Genomic DNA, 25,248 nt, shown 5'->3' on the forward strand with positions numbered 1-25,248 from the left:
CTTCACAGTGTAGAAAAATGATTTATCAAAGGCCCAATGGGCCCAATTGAACAGCATCTAATGGTATGAAAGCATATTTCAAATATCAATCTCACATCATGTTGATATGAGCTGTGATCTCAAGGTGGAGTCATGAAACCCCTCAGCAGATCCACATTCTGGGCTGCTGTACCTGGAAGTGGCTTCCTTGCGAGTGGACCTGCTCTCTCTGTAAATAGGAACGCTGATTGTGAGTGTGTTAAAAGCCACAACAGTCATTTATTTTAGACGACTTAGACGATGCCCTTTCACATATCTGACGCTACGTGTGCAACCACCCTGCGAGACTACTCTGAGGCCACCGCGCAGTCCGACCGATCCGAGCTGTTCGGCAGGCAAAGGGCTCAGGCTGCAAACAGGGAGCCAATAACTGTGACAGCACGTGGAAACCGTCAACCTACATACAGAGCATTGGTGCACCGTGCAAAAGGGTGGAGATGGGGTTAAAAAAAAAACAAAAAAACAAAAAAACACTGCGTAGCAGGCACATGCACTCCCTACAATCAGTTTTTTATCACACCTCCTTGTGGTCACAGCTGTGACTGCACAGATGAGGCGGCTGCAAGACCTGAGACTTTTAGTCTGTGACCTCTTTCCTCCTTCGTTACCGGAACCATATGGAGCTTCAGAGACGGAGAATGGAAATGTACTGAGAGCAAAAGGAGAGGTTACAACAAAAGGATTGAGTCCAGGAGGCGGGGAAGTGCCGAGTTAAATAAATAAATAAGAAATGATGGAAACTGTGAGAAAATATCTCATCCAAGCCGCACCTTCTCCCAGCCTGAATAGCCTCACCTCGAAATAAGTTACAGAGATGCTTTTAGGGCTTAGCACCTCCATTCTCATCACGCAATCGCTGGAAATCCTCACATTTGACCATCCCTGCTTGCAAAGGCTCCGTCTATTTATCCAGAATGATAAAATAGGAAGTTTCAATACTCGCGTGTAGAAATGTTAGACTTTTTCCGTCTTTTGGCTCATTTCACTTTACTTTTCGTTTTTACATTGGGAAAAAAACACAACAAAACCGCAAATGCGACAATGAAGTTCATGTTCACGATTGTCCTTCTTTTAATGCGACATGTTTCTCCCAGCGTGGGTCAGAACTGACAACATGTCTCGTAATTTCTTCCCTGCCCACACTTCAGGATCGAACCAGCTCTGTAGGCGTAGAAATAAAGGCGTCAAATCAGTTACAGGAAACAAAATGAGTTTTTGCTGCAAAGTGCCAGAGCAGCATCTCCTCCCTATTTTAAGATTACCTCATGTTCACCATGCACAAATACTTTCTGTTTCTACTGTCACCCCTTCCTCTTTCACTGCATCTCTTTACTTAGCTGCCATTACTCAACCGTTAAAACAGTAAGCCTATATCGTAATCTGAAATGTATCACCCACAGCAATATGAAACAAGAACCTTTGTCAAAAGGGGAATTCCTTGTCTGTAAGCTGTATTTTTGGCAGTGGGAGTGCTGCTCGATGGACGTTTCGAGTCTTAAGACTTTAGTGTGTGGTCTCTTTCACTCTGATGTGAATGATTCAGGCACAGTTAATACGATGGCACCCTGAAGACGGTTGCATCCCAAAGTCATCTGAAAGCCGGTGGGCATCAGGCGCTTTGGGTCAAAGTCCGTCTGTGTGAGTCATCTTGGGGACACCGACCCAAAGCCCAAGCAGACCACAGCCCAATGTAAATGAACAGGGACGCCACGCTCTGACAAGACCACGGCATATAAAAGCACATACGCACGCTCGCTAGCGACATTATGTACGAATCGAGTCTGAAAAAAAACATTGGCCTTACCGTCACAGCCCGTTTTAAATGTTCTTTTCACACAGGAAGTACTTCTCTACACGTGGTGGCAGATTTATGGTCATGATATATATTTTTTTTTTTCAGAGATAAAGCCAACACATTAGATCACCAAAGCATTAGCTTACTTCTGTTATGCTAATACTTTGGCTACCTAATGCCAACTAAACTAGCATTAACTAGCTTGCTCAGAGACATTGTCAAAGCTACTGTGCAGGTGCTGCTTGAAACACAATTGGCCAATTTGTTTGTTTGTTTTTTGTTTTTGTTCTCGGTTTGGCTACGACGATGCAGTCGATTGGCTGCTGGGTGATTGGGGGATATGCAGCATCTTGGCTGCCCCGGGTTTGTCCAGTCAGAGTGAGCCGAGTGCTGTGTTTCCCATCGAAGGTTTCTGATTCAGTCGGCTTCACTCAGACAGAAGGTTTTCAATGGAGGCTCAGAGACATGCGACTGATAACCTGCGAACAACAAAACAACCTTTTCTGACAGTTGACACGACAGTGACGAGTGTCAGCGGCCGGCAGAATGCTACACGTGCATGAATATTACACCATTCCAGCCCCAGAACTCTTCTGTTGCTCCGTCTGTTCAGGCCTACCGCCTGCGGGTTCCGACTTCTTACGATGCGTTCACTGTCCCTTCTCTAAACATGTCCACGCCACCTCAGTCTGCCCTCGCCGGCTTTATCTCCAGCACATCTGACATGCGCTGGCTGTCCCTCTGATGTAGCCGTGCTTGATCCTGTCCATCCCAGTTCGCTCCCAAAGAGAAGCTCAACATTTTGATCTCTGCTTGCTCCCTGCCACCGTACCAGCCCAGAACACAGTGCACGAATCCCACTCGACGGACCAGGAGCGTAATAAATAATAAAAATGACACATTTGTTCACGCGATGCGACACGGTGGCCCCTCGCAGCCTGGCGGGGGGGGAGAGGGGGGGGCTTCCTGCGTGGAGTTTGCATGTTCTCCCTGTGTCTGCATGGCTTCTCTCCTTGTTCTATGGTTCCCTATCGGGGTGAATAGGAACTCTGTTTGTCTTGCTGTGTGGCCCCTGGCGGTAAACTTGACAATTTGTCCGGCGTGGAACCCCGCCATTGCCTGAAGATGAAGACAGCTGGGATGGGCTCTTCCACTCCCCGACACCTGAACGTCAGCAGTGTTGACAATAGATGGATGGATGCTCACATGTTGGGAGAGCAGAGAGCAAAGGATTTGACAAAGGCATTTGGTATTTGCTAAACAAGGTAACGGACCAGAAGTGATTCACGACATCTGTGTGTGTCAGTGTTGCAGACAAAGCGGGGCGGTTTGCCGACTCGTCCAACGGATGAGTCATTCATCAGGTCATGTGACCTCTGTTTTGATTTTGTGGTTGCTTCGTGTGGAAAGATGGGGAAACTAAAGACAGCAGATAGTTGCGGCACTCTTGCCATGTCGTGCGTTTTGCGCTGGAGAGCTGTTTTGTTGTTTTGTTGTTTTGTTGTTTTTTTCCTTTCTTTTCAAGTCATGAGATTGAATCTCATTTGCAAAAAAAAATGAAAAGCAAGGCCATGAAACAAAATAACACAACAGACAGTCGCTGAATACCAACCAACATGGGCATTTTGCAGCTGCAATGATACGTCCACAAATGATTTCTGTTTGCCTTCAGATTCCCCCCCCTCCAACGAAGGCGTGGCGATGGCGTCACGCAGTTGCACCGCAACACAGCTGCACATCTCCTGGTTGCCTCGCATCCCAGAGGTGCTCCGTTAAGGTACTGATCTGGTGGCCGTGGACGGTGAGCTCGCCGTCACGCTCAAGGACACCAGTTTCAGGTCCAGGTCACGCGCTGCTCTTTGCACGTTGTTTTAACGACTGCTGTTGCCAAGAAAGTTGAAATGGGGACAATTCGCAAAGTAGCCGCCAGATTTTGAGCCCTGGCCGCCGTAACATTACAGACGAAGAACCAGACCAACCACAAGTGGGGAAGTCACTGGAATGCATTAGTGTCTGGCATTAGTTGAGCCTTGTGCACACTGGAGCCTCAGCTTCCTGTTCTCAGCTCACTGTACAGGCCCTCGGTGTAGACCTGCGCAGTGCTTCTCAACTGCTGGACTTTCAGGAGCCACGTCTTTGTCCTTATTACAAAGTCACGACCCAAATGCACTCAAATTCATTCCACAAAAATAAAAACACAAAGCCCACTTTCTATTATGTTCAGTCAATACATTTCTTGAAACTGACTGAATTGTGTGTCCAGCGAAATAAAAGCCCAATATTTTCTTTTCTTCTTTTCATCTTCTCTATGAATATACGTTTGGGTTTTTTTTTTTTTAAAGTCCCTCCAAAAAACCAAAACCCCCCAAAAAAACCCAACTGAAATTGCCCACGAAGCCTCAACCTGGTCAAAACAGCTCCGCAAACCGCTTTTGGGTTACAGCTAACTAACCCACCGGTTCAGAAACACTGGTCTACCACATCCATGTTGAGCGTGTCGTCCGTGTGTGTGAGCTGTTTAATAAATCCACGTCAAACGTTTCCTTTTGGGGTCTCAAATTTGTTTTTGCTTTGAACTTTTTTTTTTGCGCGACATATGAAATCAAACACCTTTCCTGCTTAAAAAAAAAAACAAACAAACAAAAAAAAAACCCAGCAGCGCACCAACGTTGTTGAATAGTGGGGCGCGATTGGCGTCTTCGCTGACTCTAAAGATGACGTCAACCACAAAGACCAACAGCGCACTCCCTGCGTAGCGAAGCCTCGACATGGACAGCGGCTCTCCTGCCATCCAACATTGAAAAGCAGCTTCTTTCTTTTTTTTTTCCCTCTCTCTCCTTTCTCCCGCCGGGCTGCTCTTATTGTCTCCATGTAAATGTGTGCATGGGGGCTCCATTTCATCCACACTCGCATCGCCGTCTCCCCTCAGCCAGACTGTGAGTCTCCCCTCCCCGGAGACTTCTCCCTCCCCTCACTTCCTCTTTTATCCCCACTTTTTTTTTCTTTTTTTTTCTCATGTGTATGTAAACAGAGGCATTTTTTTTTTTTTTTTCGGGCTCCGAGGCAGAGCGTAATGATCAAAACACAGCCAGCGATCAATAACTTTGAAGAGATCTAACATCCCTTATAAATGTATTTCACACAGAAAGGGACAGCAGAAATGAAGAAACTCACTTCTGGAGCCAGTGGCCAAATGTTTTCTCTCTGTAGAAGGAGTAAAGAAAACACGCACTCGCACGCCGCGTGCACAGACACAGCCCGGCTATATAGAGACAAGAAACGCTGCATCTTTATTTCTCTTTTCTTCCCGGTTGCGGGTTTTGATGCTGGAGGCCGAGCTGCTGCAGGCCGGCCCTGCAGTTTTAGCAGATCGCGTCTTCTCGCCGGAGTGGGCCGTGCTTCTCGGCTTCACCGTCAGTCACCGCGCTTTTCACTTCAATTTCGGCGTCGCGCCGCCACACTGCTCCACGGTTACGGCTCGCTGTCACACCGCTGCCGTTAGCTCGTGTGAGCCGTGCGCGACTCCTCGTCAAATGAGTTTATTTAAGCATTGGCCCGTTGCGTGTGCGTGTGCGTGTGCGTGTGCGTGTGCGTGTGCGTGTGCGTGTGCGTGTGCGTGAGCGTGAGCGGGTATAACAGGCAAAACTTTGCGCCGGCAGGTAGACAGAGTAGGCCGGCCCGCTCATCTCACCCCGAGTGTGTGAAAGGCTGCTGGTACATCTCACAGAGCGGCGAGGCAAGCTTGCGCCGCGCCTTCCTCTTCCTCTTTTTCTTCGTAAGTCAGAGGTTTTCACACTTGAGCAAAAGCGGCCGAAGATCAGAATAGAGAAGGAGACTTCCTGTTCTCAGTGGCGTAGCTGAAATTAAGCTTCCTGTCACCAAAATGCTAAGGTGAAGGCAGGCTGCTGCTGCTGCTGCTGCTGCTGCTGCTGCTGCTTCTTCTTCTTCTGGTGTGGCGTCACTCCCACTCGCTCCACTCCGACGCCAGAAGCGACTTTCTAAGCTCCTGGATATTGGTGGTAGAGAAGTCCAGGAAGCTGCGTCCGCAGATAAGACTGAAGAAAACGTATGCGGCTCGGAGACGCGAGGCTTTCCAAGGGATCGTCGTAGCGTCGGTTGAGCACCGGGCTTTGCCTTCATCTGTCGTGCGTTGGCCGCACCACATCGCGACCTGACTGTATGGTGTGTGTCGGCCCGCACCCCTAACTCTTGGATATGGCAGGTGTGAGTGGTCTGAGCGTCCTGCTGCTCTTCTCTGGAATCATCTGGAATGCGCCCCACTGTAAGTAGCAGCCGCATCTTCTCCGCCAGTGAAAAGTGAAGATTTTGTTTTTCCGCGGGGTCGTCGTCAGGCAGAAATAACTCGGCAGCCGTCTGAAGCCGGAGCGGAGCCTCGGATGTTACACGCTTTTCTTTTCTAAAGTAGGTAATAGATCTTTGTTGAGCTCATGTTGAGGTCAATGAGGAGAGATGAAACCATTTTCCCGGCCTTCGTCGGAGCCGCGGATCTGTCAGCTCCTCTCCAGATAGTGCTCTTTTTAAAACCCGTAAAAGCATCATCACGTATAGAGTAATGATAATTTAAAAAAAAAAAACCAACAAATGTCATGCAGCGTTATACATATGTCTGTGAGTGATGCCTACGTCTCTGCCGCTCGGCGCTTTTTCAACTTTTTCACGCCGAAAGAACACAAGACGAGCGCTCGCGCTCGCGTGTGATGTGATCGTGTACGAGGGAAGGGAAAAAAAGGAGGAGTGACAGGTTTGTGAGGCCCTTTGGCGAGAGAATAAACACCTGTGCTCAATCAAAGGCCGCTGTTAATAAGAAGACGCTCTTTAAAACGTCTCCTTTCATTTGCTACAGAGCTGAGGGGATTTTTACAGTCGTTTCAAGTGCGTGTGCGTGTGCGTGTGCGCGTGCGTGTGCGCGTGTGTGCGTGTGTGTGTGTGTGTGTGTGTGTGTGAGACTGGAGGGGGTGGGGAGGTGCTGCAGATAAACTTTTTAGCCAGGGTGTGTCCCCGGCAAACTTTTTTTTTTTTTCTTGAACCCATCTTCTGCGGCCTGCGTGACACAGATCTGCTCGTGCGATCGTGCGCACTTGCTTACACGCACCGCATCCAGATGTACGTACATGTAGGCGCGTGAGCGCGTGTTCACGTTGCTAGCTGGAAGCCCACCTTACCGCCGGTTGCATCAGCCCCGAGTTTGTGTCGCCGCTCAGCTCATCGGTTGCGACATCCGCTCTCATGATGCCCAGATTAACCCCCCCCCCCCCCCCATCCCACCCCCCACCGCCCCTCCAGGCTCAGCTGCTGATGGAGACACCGGGTCCCCATAGGGTCCAGAGCATCCAGAGACGCTTTAGGACGTGCACGTCTTTGCATTACAACCCTTCTTGCTAAATAAAACATCGGCGAATGAGAGAAGCAGCAACATTTTTTTAGTGTCGCTCTCACATCAGATCCAACACGCAGATGTCTGAAAATTTGATTCAGTGCGTTCCGTAGGAGCCCTGTATATTGCCCTACATAAGTGTGTGTGTGTGTGTGTGTGTGTGTGTGTGTGTGTGTGTGTGCGTGCGCCCCCACGTGCATAATGAAACAGGAATTATAAAGCCATGCGATGATGATAATAATAATGTAACAATAATCGAATCCAACCAAATTCGTCCTCATCGAAGATTTCTCTCGTGGCTCGTTTTGACAGAAATTTGCGTGACATGAAAATACTTCTTGGAGACTTAGGTTGCAGTTAAATCGAAGCACTTCGCACAACTGGCGACACACAGCAGCGTGATAAAGTGACCACGCCTCATGTCAGGAGACAATAGTGCACGGCGCTTATGGCTCGACCGCATGCTCTGAGCAGGAGCCTTCGATTTAGAAATGAAGGTCGAGCTTTAGAAGTGAACTCTAATCAGCGATTCATCAACCGCAAGCCATTCACACGCTGTCTCTTTACACGCTGGTTCTTTTTACATCGGTGCTGACAAGGGCAGTCAATCAAAAGGGCCCGAAATCTGAGAGAGAGAGCGATTCTGAGGACTTGTGGCCGTGTATATGTGTGCGTGTCACCCACTTCCGCGTTCCACTCTGAGTCGCATTCATTTCCTGGCAGAGCGAGGCGAGGCAGAGCGAGGCTGTGCGGATGCACAGACAGGCCAGAATAAAATGGCTTTAAAAAGATAAAAAAAAAAAAAAAAAAAAATGCTTTGAAAAAAGGAGAAGTGCAGCGCGTAAAATGAAGAAGTGAGGTCAGACGTGTTAAAAATGCTGCACCTACAAAGCAACTTCTCTGAGAGGGAGGGGCCAGTGTGTTCATCACAGAGAGGGAGGGGGGAGGGGGCGGATTGAGAGAAAACAGGCAGAGCAGAAGGCAAGAAAAAGATGTTTGTACTCGTCTAAAATTATCAATTTCATCTTCTAACGCGCCGCGCGTGGACTCGAGATTGAAACGGATGCCTGAGTAAAGACGTCAGTTGGTGTCCTCGACGGTCACACTGCCCCTCAGAGCACAGGAGAGGTGGAATGGAGAGAGCAAAGAACGACAAACCTGTGCCGCTTCTCATGAAAAGCCAACATTTCTCAGTCCAGTCCACAACACTTTCATCTCACAACAGTGATGGCATTTTCCCGTAACCTTGTCAAGCACTCGTTTTTTAATGTAAAAAATATATATATATATATATATATATAAACTTTAAAAAAAAAAAAAAAAAAGAAATATTTTAAATTCAAGAAACAAATTTGACAGACTTAATTTCGATGCAAGAAAGAATTCAGGTTTTAAGACTTTTGGATAATGTCAAGAGTGAGTAGCTTCATCGCCAGCTGTAATATCACTGTTCTAACTGTGAAATTGGATTGGAAAACAGCTCGTTGTTCTGTCAGATTGGCAGCTCCGGCGCCATGCAACTGGACAGCCGCCTTGTAAAACAGTCTCGAGGCATCCCGTCGTTTTCATCATTTTAATCACAGCGCTTGTTTTTCTTTTCCTATTTTTAGGTGAAGGCCAAACTCCAATGGGTGAGTAGGAAATTACATTGAAACATCATTTCACTGAGACACTGTTCAAATGAATTCACCTACTTCCTATTCTGTCACATATGTTCAAATTGGAAATATCTGCATCTGACACGATATGTGATGAAAAATCATCAACACGCCACGCAGCCCCTGGCGACAAGCTAATGGGTCACATGGTCTTTGGCGTTCTTGCTTTTTCGGTTTTTGCAGATTTTTGTTTAACACACGGCATAATCTGATCAATCGAGTGTAATATTATTGGCTGGATGAAGGCTTGAGTGTAATATTATTGGCTGGATGAAGGCTTGAGTGTAATATTATTGGCTGGATGAAGGCTTGAGTGTAATATTATTGGCTGGATGAAGGCTTGTCCAGAGTCGTTCGCTCTTCCCTGCATTCCAATAGGTCTAATCTGCCTTTATGCCTTTATGAATTTGAGCTATGTTGAGAGTATTTCAAAATGTTTGCATACTGTATGAACTGAATTTTTGACTTTGAGCAAGACTTTCATTTGTCATTTTTGTCATTTCTGCCAGTTATAAAAAAAAAAACATGAAAATTTAAGTTCATGAAAAAAAATATATACTTCATTTCAGTGCAAACAATTTGGTGGTTACATAAACGAGACAGCAGCCAGGGACGGTCAGACGCTCACACACATACATACGTATGCACGTGTTCTGCAACTGCACCTTTCACCAGCTCCAAAACCGCCACTGCTGTCGTCGTCCAACTCAGTTAACTCCAGTTAACACCCACAGAGAACGCCGGCAACAGCCAAATCCTCCATTTTAAAAACACCCCGCCCCCCCGCCCCCCTCCCAAAAAAAAAAACCAAACAAACAAACAAACAAACGATTCTGACATCAGTTTTGACATTAAACGATGGATATGCAGCGTCATACATATGTCTGTGAGTGATGCCTACGTCTCTGCCGCTGGGCGCTTTTTCAACTTTTTCACGGCGACAGAAAACGCTGAAAAAGTTCCATTCAGTCACCACCACCGAACCCTCTCGCACGAAGCGACGTCTCTGCAGAGAGCATGCATCACTGCTCAGTGTCTGGAAACAGGAACCCCACCAAACCACATCCTGAGACTAACTCGACTGGCCCTCACACCACCAGCAGCACCCCCCGCCCCACCGTACCGTCACCCCCCCCGACTATTACTGTATAGGACAAAGAGACAGAGCTTTAACGCCACGTCTGAGCACTCGCACCTTGTAACAACTGCAAACTCTCAGCATTCGTTAAGCCCTGGGAGATATTTCATGAATTATTTGGAAGCGCACCTTTGATACTTAACTGTGTGTTCATACTTGGCCAATGATGGACGAGGCTAACGCTAGCACTGTTTAAGACCTGCTGAAAGCGCTACCGCTGGGTCACATGACATCATTTATTTTTTTTCACTTTTCAACATTTACCCAATCTGTACTTTTTTTGGGGGGGACAACAACGTTAGAACACACAGAATTTGTTCTTAAGTTGTGAGCTTGTGATTTAAAGTGAAACTATTTTTTGCACTCACTTAAAAAAAAAAGAGAGAGAGAGAAAAAAAAAAATGGTATTACCTTCCAAAGCAGGAAGTCGCGGTTTGGAGCAGCAAGTGCAGCTCTCTGCTCGGCAGCAAGCACGTTTTGTAACTTTTACAGAATATCCCTTTGAGACATTTTGCTGCCCCGACCCCCTTTTTTCCTGGCTTTGTAGGAAGATTTTCTTTTTTCCAAACACTTGAGTCAGGATGTTGACTATGACCGTTTTTTTTTTTGTTTGTTTCGTTTTTGTTTTTGTTTTATTTTTACATCGTGTCATGAGGCATCCCGTCACTTTGACAGCAACACTTTCTCCTTTATTATTTTAGATCAAGTCGTAAATTCTGACTAACCCGGAACTTTCTAATTCTGTTGTGTATTTTTACACAACATGTTATGTTATGTTTCATGTGTAGCTGATCTATGATAGTCTTGTAGTCCACATTTAAGCAAACTAATATAAAGCATGTTTCTACAGAAACTACCAGTCAAAAGTTTGGACACACCCAATAAATTGAATGTCTTTTATTCTCATGACTATTGACATCGCAGATTCTCACCGAAGGCATCAAAACTACGTATGAACACACGTAGAATTATGTAGTAAACAATGTAAATGTGAAATAACTCAAACACGTTTTTACATTTAAATTCTTCAAGATAGCCACCTTTCATCATATAAAGCATATTTAGACTTATCTCACGTGTTTGTCTCCGTCTATCTGCAGTGTAGAAAGTTGTAAAGATAAAAAAAAAAAAAAAAATTGCATGAGAGGGTGTGTCCAAACTTTTGCCTGGTAGTGTATATGTAAATGTGTGTGCGTGTGCGTGCGTGTGCGTGTGTGCAGTTTAATTTTTTTAATCATTTGAGCTCGGGTAGCTGTTGTCAACATTGTAACGCTGTTGGCAAACCCCTGTTGGGCTTCCGAAAGCCTAGCCAGTGTCTTGTAACTGGAAGTTAACGTGTAGTTAAAAAAAAAAAAAAAAAAAACAACCAAAAAACAGGAAGTCAAGTGTAACGCAGAGCCAAACTCTCCTCTGCCACCGTCTTTGATGAATCGGATCACATCCTGCTTTCCTTCCTGTGCAAAATGCAAGTAATCTCTTGCCAAGTACGACGGCGTTACACCCTGTACTAGCAGCCGCTTGACTTCATGAACCTGTGTGATAACCAAGGGGGGGCAAGGAGCCCGGGGGGGGGATGGGGCAAACTTTGTGACAGCGGATGACGGGACGGCCCAGTGAACTCTTGCCTGAATTTGTGTAGACGCTGGCTTTTTGAGATTGATCTCTGCCCCTTTCCTCCACGCACTGCAGCCAACACCACCTCAGAGCCAGTAGTCAGCCACTCTGTCAGCTCCTCAACTCCACGCAACATGGCAGACACCTCTGCCATGTCTTCAGTAACTGCCCACACACCTCCACTCACCTCTGCAAACCTCACCTCAGGCCTCTCACCTCAGAGTGTCAGTTCCCCTGCCACAAATGGTAACGTATGCCACCTCCGAGGGCCAGCAATTCAAGTGTAGTGCATTCTTGAAAATGAAACGCGTAGGAAAAAAAAAATAAATAAATAAATCATGGAACCGGGATTAGCAGGTCAGAGTGTCGATCGTGACCTTCAGCTTGCTCTCCATCTTACAGCCACGCAGCCAACAACTGCACCAACTGCACCAACTTCACCCACACGCACTCTCACTACAGCCAGTGAGACTTCAGCAAACCCACCCACCCAGAGCCAACCTACAAGCACCGACACCAACACAGTGACCACTCCTCCGGGACAAGGTTGGGATTCTCTGATTTAACGACCCGCAATACACTTTGCTTTTTGTGCCGTGCTGTACGTTGTGCTACCCGGATTCCACGCGTCAATGTGCGATCAAGTCAAGAGAGGGGGGGGGGGGGGGGACTGTCATTTTTGCAAGAGTGTCTCAAAAAAAAGTTCAATCCTAAACTAATTGTGTTGTTTGTCTTTGTTCAAACCTCATTTGTGTGCATGTTCCAGCAACGAGGAAGCCTGCAACACAGTGTGAGTATCAGTACTACTTTCTAAATACCATCCATCCATTCTAATTATAAACGTGCCTAAAGGCACCGTGAAAGCAAGTGACTGACGTGTACAAATAATGTCTTTCCGTTCTGCGTTGACAAAATGTTCTCCTGTTAGTTTATAGTGTGGTGTGTGTCTTCATTTTCAATTTGTCTCGGCTCACTATTGTGTTCAGCCTTCACAGGGAAGCAGGAGAGCAAGTTGTCCAATTATGCTGATGATGTGTGAATTCTGTGCATTTGTGTGCAGGCACCTACAACGTCACTGCGGTTAAGCTTGGCTTAGATATTACGATGTTACGTAACTCTGGTGCTGGTCCCTACAATATTACGCTCAGGACCAGCAGCGGGGACACATTGAGTATTACATCTGACGTGAACGAAAGCGTTGTGTCTATCCGCAATCTGAAGCCCTGCACTGAGTACACAACATACGTGTACTTTATTGGCAACGGCTCTGGAGCACCTTGTCAGCAAACAGGCGACGCGATTCGGACAAATGGGATGGGTGAGTGTACAAGCAAAACGCCACACACCACCCAAACGCACCGCGGTCGATGTTGTCGATGTGAAGATGGGGACTCATTCTGGGCCCAATGTGTCTGCGTTCCAGCTGAAAGTGACGTTGAAGATACGGAAAACCCAGGAGCCGTCTGTTTCCGCAGTGCCTGGGACATCAGCTCCTCAGCGAATGTGACTCTGACCGCACTCTCCCTGTCACCAGACGACCTACAGAGAACATATTGCTTCACGCCTCAATTCCATCAGATTTGCAGAGCATTGTCTGTCAGCTTCTCTTCAGGGAACTGTTCACTGTCCTTTGCGCGAACCAAAAACATCACGGCCAGCGGTAGGTCTCTTTGCCTGTCTTCGCTGATCTTCTGTCACCCTTTGCATTTTTGTGTTTTGCTGTCCCGTGCAGACGTCACCTCGTTCGCTGTTAACGTGTGCGTTCTCTCCGTGCCGCAGAGTTTTTGAATGGAAATGAAATTGATCCGGAACCTCCGACTGAACTTCCTGCAGTTATAAATGTAAAATTGCCTGAAGCCTGCACGCATCTTAATCTTAACTACACCTGCACAGGCGAGTACAAGGTCATGATAAATATGTTAATGTTGGGGAAGTACTTGTATTTTCCCGTGGTTGGATGCGACACTGTTTGGAAACAAACAACAAAAATCCAATTGTTTTCTCACAAATTCTACGTTCTTTAACTTTTGCTTGAAAGCTGTGCATATTTTTCACTGTTTTTCTCTGTGTCACTGGTTTTTGTAATTTACCCAAATTTACTTAATTCTGTACATAAGTTTTTGTAAGACATGCTCATTTCACTTAGTATTTCAATTTTTATAGGCTCTTGTTTATTTACTTTTTTTACTTTATACTGTTTTGCACTATTTTTAGGTGACTTTTATATGCTCTGTTCACTTTATTCTTGTTCGCCCTATCATATCTATCACCTAAATTTCCCCGACGTGGGACGAATAAAGGTTTATCTTATCTTATCTTATCTTCAAGGCTTTCACAGTTTTCACCTCCAGGGCAAGAAAGTAAAAGCTCAGTGGCCGTAACACACAGGGGTACGTTGTTGATGACATGTCTGTGTGCTTGTGTCACCTCAGAAAGTGGTGGTGATGGTAAGAATAAGACACTGAAGGAGCTGAAACCCTACACAGATTACAGCTGTGTCGTCAACATCGAGACAGAGAGCGGCTCCACGAAAACAACAAACAAAGTCAACTTCAAGATTGACTGTGGTACGTTGAGTTTCGCATTCCTTCTGTGAGCGTGTCGCCAGTCAGGGGCCCCGGATCAAACAACAGCGCTGAGTTTATCCGTTTTTGACAGAATTGAAAATTGTCAGCTTAACCAGAGACGCCAACAGCACCAGCATTCGGCTGTATTGGGAAGTGGAGAATAAGAAATGTAAAGATCTTCAACTAGAGGACTTTCGTCATGAATGCAGATGTGACCCAGGTGAATATTCAAAATGTCCTTATTTTGTCTAACTAGTTCAGCATACTGGACATTTTACAATGTATCTTGAATTGACACTGAAGTGAGACAAAGTAGCTTCTGATGTCTGTTATCAGTTGGTGTTTCACAGCATGAAGTTGCTGCTCTGTACTGGGTGAACTGGGGCATCACTGGGAAATGAACCCTGTGTCGTGTGTGTGTGTGTGTGTGTCAATATAACAGTTCTAATGTTTGAACAACGTCGTGAGTATTCTGTGACGCGAGGTGTCTGCTGTTGGATGTGTTAGTCATAAACAACATGTGAATGAAATGATCTTCACAGGGGGAAAGGTTTCGGAGGGAAAAACAAGACTTGGCAACAAAGCATCATGTGAAGTTTCTCAATTGAAACCATACCACCCAAACAAGTGCAAAGTCCAGCTCAAATACAACGCAGTCAATTATTGGGAAAATGTTGCCTCTTCTGAAGAATACATAACTTGGACCGAAGCTGGAAGTAAGTCAAACAAAAGGTGTTGCGAGCGCGACGCACCGCTCTGTCCGGAAAACGAAATATTTCAATGTTTAATGAAACTCTTCCATTACTCAAAAACTTCTGCTGTTTCCTTTTCTGTTACAGTACCAGAGAAACCCTATGAAGTGACTGCGTACCTTTCAGAGAATAACAAGATTAATGTGGACTGCAAATCTGAGGAGAGATTTCACGGACTCGAAAAGATATTCAGAGCATATTTGTACAAAAATGGGGTGTCGATTAATGGACATATAGATAAGAAGAAGTGTCATTTTGAATTCCCAGATTTAAGTTATTTGACATCTTACTCGGTCGAGGTTTGTATCACCCCTATCGCTAACAAAACTTTGATACGTTTCACAATTCCATGACTCATCAATTCAGTGATCTGCATTTTCAGGTGGCTCTTCATAACGGAGACTATGAGAGCGTTCGTGTCTCCTCAAAAATCAACACTGCCTGTAAGTGAATGCAAATATGGCCACACCTGTGTTTCACACCTCTATGTGTCCTGAACACTCCGTTGCGATGCTCCAGTTCTTCATGCGTCTGTCACTCTCACGTCTTCCAATTTCATTTTGCAGACAACGACAAGGCCGTGATCGGGTTTCTCGTCTTCCTCATCATCCTCGTGTCCGTGGCTCTGCTTTTTGTCGTCTACAAGATTTTCATTCTGAAGCGTGGAAATTCTCGGTGGGTTTCGCTCAACTGTCAAGAATGGCTCTAATTTTATTCTTAATTTTCAATTTTAATGTTTTATTTGTTTGGCTTCTGATCGCTGACAGTGCACGACTAGCACATCTGACCTGCGTTACTGCTAATTCCCTTCGATAGCGCCGATACCTTCCAAACTCACGTCTTAACTGCTGCCTCCCTTCTTGCAGTGACTCGTCTGAAAACTTGAGGCTGATTTCAACATCTCGTGAGTAGCCGCGGGCCTTGTCGAGTCCCTGCTTCCTTCCTGTAAACACACGATTGTCTGCCTCTGACGGTTTCTCCAAATGCGGTTCAAACGCCCACCTTTCACATGAGGAAGGCGGCCAGGCAAAAGGAGCAAGTCGGAGGAATGTCTGTTAAACAACACTGAAATGTACGACGTGTGTTGACCCTTCCTGTCTTGCTGCTTGTGACAGAACCCGATGAGAAGCTGATGGCTGTTGAGCCCATAACTTCTGAAGTCCTGCTGGAGACTTACAAGAGGAAGCTGGCTGATGAGGCGAGGCTCTTCCTGGCTGAGTTTCAGGTACTTCCGCCTCGCACAGCTCCGCACGGTGACATTTCTGTTGTTTTCTCTTCCCGGACGCATCGTGCCGGAGCGACAGAAGGCCGTTAAATTCGAAAGTGCATGCTGGGAAATGAATGAATAACTCAATGAACGCATAGATGCATGGATAAATAAACAGAACAAGGTGAATGACATCCGGATGTTAGTTTTAAATTGTGCTGGGCTTCTTTTCTTCCTCTCAGAGCATTCCCAGATTCTTTGTGAGGTACTCCATGAAAGAGGCCAAGAAGCAGCACAACAGCCCCAGGAACCGCTACGTGGACATCCTGCCGTGTGAGTCAGAGCTCATCCTAGAACCCGTGTCGCTGTTGAGAGAGACAGCGCACAAGTGGTTTTGCTTTACTTTACCATTGACTTTCACCCTACAAAGGGCAAGGTCACGATCTAGGTCGACCAAAGTGGTGTACACCATAAAGATACCGCAACATAAACAATGTAGAAACAATAAATGAAAGTACACGGAAAGACACAGTGACTTTGGCACATTTGTTGCACAGCTGAGGGGGAACCAAAACAGCAAAAGAAAATTTGATCTTGAATAAAAACTTGCGAGTGAAGTTTGTTGGCTAAAATGTGGATTTTAAAAATAGTTCACAGTAAAAAAAAAAAACAACAACATTTCCTCTCATATAATAATGTCTTTATCTTCACCCAGACGATTACAACCGGGTCCAGCTGACCACCGGGAACGGAGAAGCAGGTTGTGACTACATCAACGCCAGCTTCATCGACGTATGGAAAACAACCCGCCCAGATCATCTCAATCCGTCCTCCCACCATCAAACTAACCATTAAAACTCATTGAATCGCTTGAATTCTTTGGGTTTCAACTTTGCGGCCGCTCTCTCTGACCAGAGTTTTGTCTCCTGCTGCAGGGCTACAAGGAGTCCAAGAAGTACATCGCAGCTCAAGGTAAAGTGTCAGCCAGCTGTTGATAAGATGCACCCTGGTGAACACAGCGCAACCCTAACCCACGTGTGTTTCCATAGGGCCAAAGGAGGAAACCGTGAGCGACTTCTGGAGGATGGTCTGGGAGCAGCAGTCCTCCATCATCGTCATGGTAACGCGCTGTGAAGAGGGAAACAAGGTGAGAGCAGGAGAGTTCTAAGAACGTCCATCTCCTTTTGGACATCAAGACGTTAATACTGAATCGTCTCATGGGTCAAACAGTAGGGGGCACAGTGTGAAAACTCATACTGTGCCTCTGGGAATGAGCAGGTCTGGTTTCTCGCCCATTGAAGGGTGGAGGACTTGGACTCTGGAATGGAATCCTCACGCAGACGCTGCTGTTTGTTTGTCGCCTCAGATCAAGTGTGCGCAGTACTGGCCGTCCCCGGAGCGGGAGACAGAAATCTACGAGGAGTTCATCGTGAAGCTCAGCTCAGAGGACCACTGTCCGGATTACACCGTCCGCCACCTCTGCGTCACCAACGTGAGTCTTGGAAAGTGGTGCACGCGCTGTTGTGGCTCTAACGCAGTGGTTCTCAACTGGTGGAGTCTCAAGAACTACATTTATTTCCTTATCATGGAGTCACGACCCAAATTTATCCCCCCCCCCCAAAAAAAAAAACCTGGTAACCCACTTTCTATTGTGTCTAGTAAATAAATAAACAATTGAAATTATTGAATTGAATTCTGCCTGCCGCAAAATAAATGCCCCTCGTTGTGTTAAAATCCCGATTAAAAAAATTGAAACTGCCCATCCAGTTCCGCGACCCACCAGTTGGGAAACGCTGCTCTGACGCCTGCGTCATGATGATAGAACTACATGCAAGTGGAAGTTGGTGCAGTGTGTGCCTATCCGTCTCTGCAGAAGAGGGAGAAGAATTCCGAGAGGGAGGTGACCCACATCCAGTTCATGAGCTGGCCGGACCACGGCGTTCCCGAGGAGGCGCAGCTCCTGCTCAAGCTGAGGCGCCGCGTCAACGCCTTTAAGAACTTCTTCAGCGGCCCCATCGTCGTCCACTGCAGGTGCGTCTCACAGCCTGTGTCTTCGCTGTACGTGTCCAAGCCACCTCGGTCTGGCCTTTCACTGGATTGATCTCCAAAAGATCCAAGAAGTGCTGGTTGCCCCCTCAGACGAACTCAAACAACTTAAAAGTCTGCCCTTTATTCCAAGCAACATGTTTGGTTTGTACAAATGTAGAGAGTAAAAAGTAAGAAGTCGTCAGAGACCTGAAAAATACGACTACTACTAATACTAATAGTAATACTAATACTAATACTAATGCAAATTACGCATAGTAACATCAATTTGTACTTTGTTACTTCCCATTTCTACATTTGACACACACGTATTTCCGGCTCAGCTTGTGTAGGAAACAGGAAGCGTGTGTGCACACGCATCGCAGATACACTGTATGCAAGTGGGGTTGCGCAGACGCACCTCAGCGTGTGTTGACACTGTGTGTGTGTGTGTGTGTGTGTGTGATTTGGACGTGCAGCGCCGGAGTGGGCAGGACGGGCACTTACATCGGCATCGATGCCATGATGGAGGGCCTGGAGGCCGAGGGCAGAGTGGACATCTACGGCTACGTGGTGCGGCTGCGCAGGCAGAGGTGCCTCATGGTCCAAGTGGAGGTACGAGGGGGGGGGGATCACTAAGTTAATGGATCACTAAGTTAATGGCTCAACATTAAAGGTCCAGTGTGTAAAAGATGCCTTGATTTACAATGTTTATATAAGCTAAACAATACTGCCCATAAATACATTAATGAAAGTGTACACTCACAGTACAATGAAAGTAATTTGAATTTCCTAGCCATGGAATTTTTTTCTCATATATATTTGCTGCGAGTTAGCTGCCATCTGGTGCCACCTGACAGCGACAGCGCCCTAAATACGAAACGTGCTGTCAGGCGATCTACCTTGAATACCGTACTTCCTGAAAAAAAAAAAAATGTACACACCGGACCTTTAAGTTGCTGTTTTATTTCAAGTATCACAAGATTATTATTATTTTTATTTTTTTGGTTATTATTTCTTTAAATGTGCATTTTTTTTTTTTTTGCCATCACGCAGGCTCAGTACATCCTGATCCACCAAGCGCTGCTGGAGCACAACCAGTTTGGAGAGACCGAGATCCCCCTCTCGGAGCTGCACAGCACACTGAGCACGCTCAGATCCAAGGTCCCGCCCTCTGAAGTGTCTCTGATGGAGGAAGAGTTTGAGGTACTGAAGACACGTTGTCATCAGCGGCGTCTGAGCGTGTTCGCAGCAGTGCAAAGTCACCAAAAATCAACCTTCAGCTTGAAAGACGCACTGTCCTTGTCCTTGCGTTTCCTACTCCTCCACCTCTCATTATCATTGAGTTTTAAAAAAAAACAAACAACATCTTTTGTCTTCCAAATCAGAGACTCCCCTCCTATAAGAATTGGAGGACGCACAACGCCGGCACCACAGAAGAAAACAGGCAGCAGAACCGCTCCTCGTCTGTCATCCCCTGTGAGTATCGGCTCTGGACGGGGGACCAATCACACGCACCACACTGTCCCTCAAGTCCATGTGCAGAAGCGTTACATTCTGTTTTCCCATGTGTCCCCCCCCCTCCCCGCCCGCCCCCGCCTCCAAAAGACGACTACAACAGAGTTTTGCTGAAGCTGGATGAAGGACACAGCCAAGACAGCAGCCACGACTACGAGGACGATGATGAAGACGAGTCCTCGGATGAGGAAGACGACGGGCCCACCAAGTACATCAACGCCTCTCACATAAATGTACGTCTTTTTTGTGTTTTTTTTTCCTCTCCTGATATTTTTGAGTGTGTGATTAAAAATCTGCGGCTGTTTTCTCAATAACTGCGCCGTTCCTCGACTTTTAAAACGGGTGTAATTTTACACACAACGACCGACCGGTTTGTTCCCCCCACTCCCCCAACCCCACCCCCCCACCATGCAGGGCTACTGGGGCCCGCACGCCTTCATCGCAGCCCAGACTCCACTGCCCGGCACCATGGCTGACTTCTGGTCCATGGTTTACCAGAAGAGGGCGTCTGCTGTCGTCATGCTGTCTGACTGCGAGGAGGGAGACGAGGTACAAGCACAGTGTCCTTCTCTAGTTTACAACAAATACTTTGTTACTCTACTGAAGTTGAATTTTCAGGTATCTGTATTTTACTCAAGTCATTTTTTTCTGATGCCTTTTGGCCTTTATCCCCCACATGTGTTCACAAATATCTGTATTTTCTACGCCTTACACTGGACAAAACCATGCTTTTTGTGTTGGCAAATCTTATTCATTCACTTATTGTTATTGTAGTTGTTGTTGGGGCCATTTAAACTGAGATGTTGTGTAGTTAAATACAAAAGTGAATCATATTCTAGAGAGAGAATGTAAGAGTACCACGGCTTTGGGGTCACTGTTCAGTAGGTTTTCAGTGAAGACGAGAAGGAAAAAAAAAAAAAGGTAGGAAACAACATTGGTTATTGTTATCAGAAGTCTAAGCATCCAATAATGGCTCACTGGTCAAAACTGCCACTCATTACAGTTTGGTTGTGCTGCAGTTTAGAATATAAACTGTAGTATTGAGAGCTGCTAAAAAAATGGTCCACAGGTTTCTGTAAGACCTCTGGTCACTTCAGTCCAGATTTTCCTGTTACAACTTTTTCACTTTTGCAAAATTAGCAACAAATATATCGTTTCATTAATGGCAAAAATATATATATATATGTTCTTCTGACTTAAATACATTTGAGAACATGTACTTTCTTACTTTCACTTGATTAATGGAATTAAATGAGCATTTCTACTTTTACCAGAGTATCCGCACCTTTGCTGAAGTGCACAAAGTGAACGCTTTTCCCACCTCTGCGCTACAGGACTGCGTCTACTGGGGCACAGACAAGAAAACCTTCGGGGACTTTGAGGTGGAGGTAACAAGCACAGAGACCTCGCCGGCTTTCACCAGCCGCACCGTGACCGTCCGCCACGGCAAGGTGACGCATCAGCAGCCGGCGAATCAGCAGAGCCGACCGCCTCGCCTCTAATGTGCTCGCAAGTCCGAGAGCCCACATGGCACGGCTTCAACTTTTACCCACTGCGCTTTCAGAGGAAAGAGAGTCGTCAAGTGAAACACTTGCAGTTCCTGAAGTGGTCGGGCGGCGAGCTGCCAGAGAAACCTCAGGACCTGACCGACCTCATCAAGGAGGTCAAGCGCAGCAGCGGCGGCGGCGACGGCAACCCCCGGGCGATGACCACCGTGGTCCACTGCAAGTAAGACAGACCCTGTCTGATGTCCAGCCTCTATCAGAGCAGTGTGACGCCACCTTACACAGTCCGCGTTAGATCATAATAATCTCATCGAGAACAGACGTTCCCAAACGGCTCCTGCTTGAGACCCCGAAACAGAAATTCAGTATCTTCCCAGGAGCCAAATATACAAGAAACCCTTGTAGCTGCAGTAGTTATTTTTGCCAGCTTCTCACCATTTCAACACTGCCATATTATCGCAGTATTTTTCAACCTTTGGTGAGCCACGGCACATTTTATACACTGAAAAAAAAAAAAAAAAAAAATTCCCATGGCACACCACCAACCAAACATATAAAATGACACTTTTAAGCCTAATAATGCCAATTCAGTCTCTTAATTCATTCCTACTCATTCAGTGTGACACCTGAGCCCGTTTGTAAGCACACAAAGCTGACATCCTGGGAGGACAGGAGAGAGGGAAATAGGCTGACATTCCTCCACAATAGAATGTTGTTGTTTTTTAATTAAATGAATTAAAATGTCACACCACACCTGACATTAACTGACAGTGCACCAGTGTGCCAAGGCGCAAGTGGTTGAAAAATACTCCATTATTGTATACGCCTAAGCTGACCCCGATCCCGAGCATTTTAAAGGTCACTGGTGTAATAGCTCATATGGCATATTTAGATTTAAAAAAAACACACAACCCTAATGGAAGCTCCTAAACGTAGGTTCTCTCTGCAGCAAGTTGGCAGGTTACATCAATACTCGGAGAATACTGGAGACCAGGTTCGATCAGCAAACCTGCAGGTCAAAGCGCTGAAGGCTTGCGGTAGGTTTCAGCGCCCCCAGCAGGAATTAAACACAAATGGGCGCAGCAGTGAGGAAGACGTTCAGAATTCACACAGCATTTGTGTTCACTGTTTTTTTTTGTCAGGTGTTTTTTTTTTTGTTTTTTAATCCCTTTTTCATGATCTAAAGAACATGTCGTGGGAGACTGATTTGGAAACTTGCAACCGGGAACAGAAAATGTGAGAGTGCGACACATTTAGACTGAGAGCAGTGGAAATGAAGGAGGGAAACCCTGCATTGCCGCACAGCCAGGGCCCGACCGTGGCCTTAACAATAACCCATGAGGAAATGAGGAAAGCGTACATGGAGCAATTCTGCACACACACACACACACACAAAAAAAATATATATATATATATATATAACCGGTCAAAAGTTTGGACACATACTTCTGCTTTAATGTTTTTTCTTTCATTTTCATGAACATTTACATTGTAGATTGTCACTCAAGACATCAAAACTAGGAATGAACACATGGGATTGTACATAAAACAGAAAAATGTGAAATAACTCAAACAATTGATATATGTATGTATACATGTATATATATATATATATATATAAATATATATATATATATATATACATATATATATATACAGAGCAGCATTTTCACACATTATTCACAGCGTAGAAAGAACACAAAGTCATGTGATGAGGCATCAATAATCAATAAAAAAAAAATGACCAGTACATTAATATGAACATACGTGATCACAGCTCATGTGCTACCAAATCAGCCACCCCCCCCGGCCCTCCCACCGCCGCCTGACGTTAACAGGTTTCAATGCTGTAATGTTCTCTCCCGCCGCAGCGACGGCTCGTCTCGCTCCGGGATTTTCTGCGCTCTGTGGAAAGTTCTGGACAGCGCCGAGAGGGAGAAGTTGGTCGACGTCTTCCAGGTGGTCAAAACTCTACGCAAGGAGCGGCAGGGCATGCTCTCCAGCCCGGTGAGAGAAAGAGGAATCATCTGTCTGTCTGTCTGTCTGTCTGTCTGTCTGTCTGTCAGCAGACTGTTGTCACAGTTTCAGACCGCCGCACTGTTACTTTTCACAACTCGCTTCCCCCCCCCCCGCCCTCCCTCCTCCCGCCAGTGTGAAAAGCGAGGCCCCAGCAGCGCTGACGTCACACGCACATGCCGAGTCGCGAGCCGTTAATGGCCCAGTGTGTGACATTTAGCAGAGTGCAGTGGCAAATAGAGACGGAAATGGAAATGTATCATGCGCTGCCTTTCACGGGATGATGGCCACATACTTTTTTTTTTTTTCTTTTTTCAACCGTTATTGTACTTGTGATTATACACTTGCGTTAATGCATTTATAGGCAGTGTGTTAAGCTTTTACCAATACACACACACACACACAAAAAAAGTATAACAAAATCATTCATCAGGCCAGATTTCACACACTTTAAACAATGACTACATGTTCCATCCACTTTTTTTTTTTTTGTCTGTCTTATTCTTTTTCCCCTCACACATCTGCGTGTGCCCCCTACAGGAGCAGTACCAGTTCCTGTACGACGCGCTTGAGAGCACCTTTCCAGTCCAGAATGGGGAAGCGAAAGCAGTGAAAAGCAGTGCAGCTGACTCAGTCCAGCTCGTCAACGAAACCAAAGCGGCCGAGCAGCCTGTTGAGGAAATGGCAGCCAGCACTACCAGAAATAGCCAGCAGGGGGGAGCAGAGGGCGCCCCCGCTGCGCCTGAGGGAGGCCAGCAGATGCAACGAGAGGAGCCGAATGTCTCCACTGCAAATGGGCCCACCGTCGCTGCAGAAGTGTGACCGGAAGTGAAGCGTGCATCTATATGAACATGGATGAAACGCTGTCTTTAATTTTACTATCCTTGTTCTTTTTTACATGTTGAATGTAAAAAAAAAATTTAAAAAAAAATCTGTAAATCTTTGCCATATATATTTTTCTGAATTGGATTTAACGTGTTATTAGCTATTTCAAAGAGGTATGATTTAACTTATAAATCACTCATTGCATTTGCAACAAGAGCTTGTGAGTTTACTATATGCTGTGGTCAAACTAGATGAATTTATTGTTTTTTTTCCCACTTGGTAAGATACTGTCCCTTCTTCTTTTTCTTGTTAGATGGGCACATGATACTGTCCAAATAGAGTGTATGAGACAAATGGTAGTTTTCAGGTATCACGTTTAAACCGTGAAAGAATCATTTTTATTAATGATTATGCAGAACATAATAAATATATCATTCTCATAATAATCATTAATTCTTCAATAACTTTTTTTTGGTGAAAAAAAAAACATCATACCATAAGATATTACTGGCCTATTTTATTTTTAGGTTAGAATCATCAAGCCAGTTATTGTTATGTTAACCGTGATATAATTGTATGATAACTGTCACACGTCTTAATTCACCATTAAAGATACATTTCTTTCAATTCTTTTTTTCCTCTCATCGTGTATGAACCTGAGTGGGCCTACGCTGGCAATGTAAATGTGAAAAGCTTATGACAATAAAAAAATAAAATAAAAGTCAAGAATAACAGTGTAAAAGTTGAAATATCATTTTCATTTTATTTGACATTAATATTACATATCAATAGTTACATTAACACAAATAATATTGCCCGTGTTAATATCACTATTTTAATATTAACACAAGCAATTAAGAAGTGAAGATGGAAATATTAATTTGGTCTTCAACATTTTTAAACCACCAGTCTGAGAAATTATTGTCAAAGGCAGTTACAAAAATAAGTAACAAAGCGGAATGCAAAGATATGAGATGGTCTGTTTGTCTGTTTATCTTCAATCTTGCCAAGTCAGATATTGACCACTACAGCACAACAGTGAGTCACAAGATGCCCCGCAACAGCCTCAGTGAAATCTCCAAAGATCTGTTAGAAATGCAAAAGGACAGAAAAACCTATGTATAAAAAAAAAAAAACGCTAAATACAATACTGTTAAATGCTTCACTTCAGAGTTAGCGCTTCACTCAGCCATA

At 45.4% G+C, this 25,248-nt stretch overlaps 1 protein-coding gene and 1 long non-coding RNA gene across 3 annotated transcripts; both read left to right on the forward strand.

Moving 5' to 3' along the window:
• The first annotated feature begins 5,623 nt into the window (after positions 1-5,623).
• LOC142891572 (receptor-type tyrosine-protein phosphatase C-like) lies at positions 5,624-24,681 on the forward strand. Of its 2 annotated transcripts, none has more exons than XM_076031205.1 (29): positions 5,624-6,116; positions 8,840-8,860; positions 12,406-12,429; positions 12,700-12,957; positions 13,063-13,299; positions 13,419-13,532; positions 14,072-14,206; positions 14,298-14,426; positions 14,749-14,922; positions 15,046-15,257; positions 15,341-15,401; positions 15,525-15,633; positions 15,825-15,862; positions 16,074-16,183; positions 16,408-16,498; positions 16,881-16,957; positions 17,101-17,137; positions 17,215-17,312; positions 17,532-17,657; positions 18,042-18,196; positions 18,670-18,805; positions 19,247-19,396; positions 19,579-19,669; positions 19,799-19,941; positions 20,123-20,257; positions 21,043-21,159; positions 21,273-21,436; positions 23,085-23,220; positions 23,770-24,681. In XM_076031205.1, exons 1-29 carry the CDS (start codon positions 6,050-6,052, stop codon positions 24,049-24,051), a joined length of 3,627 nt encoding a protein of 1,208 aa, XP_075887320.1. In that variant the 5' UTR covers positions 5,624-6,049; the 3' UTR covers positions 24,052-24,681. The 2 variants fall into 2 exon arrangements, with proteins under 2 accessions (XP_075887320.1, XP_075887319.1); XM_076031204.1 differs by having other exon boundaries at positions 5,626-6,116; positions 18,039-18,196.
• Positions 8,867-12,290, forward strand: LOC142891574 (uncharacterized). The gene is made up of 2 exons (XR_012927288.1): positions 8,867-11,885; positions 12,042-12,290. It is a non-coding gene; the product is annotated as an uncharacterized LOC142891574 (long non-coding RNA).
• Positions 24,682-25,248: the final 567 nt, after the last annotated feature.

Source organism: Nelusetta ayraudi, unplaced genomic scaffold, assembly GCF_046127955.1.
Source record: "Nelusetta ayraudi isolate G7.1 ecotype Tasmania unplaced genomic scaffold, CSIRO-AGI_Nayr_v1 ptg000032l, whole genome shotgun sequence".
Lineage (NCBI taxonomy): Eukaryota > Metazoa > Chordata > Actinopteri > Tetraodontiformes > Monacanthidae > Nelusetta > Nelusetta ayraudi.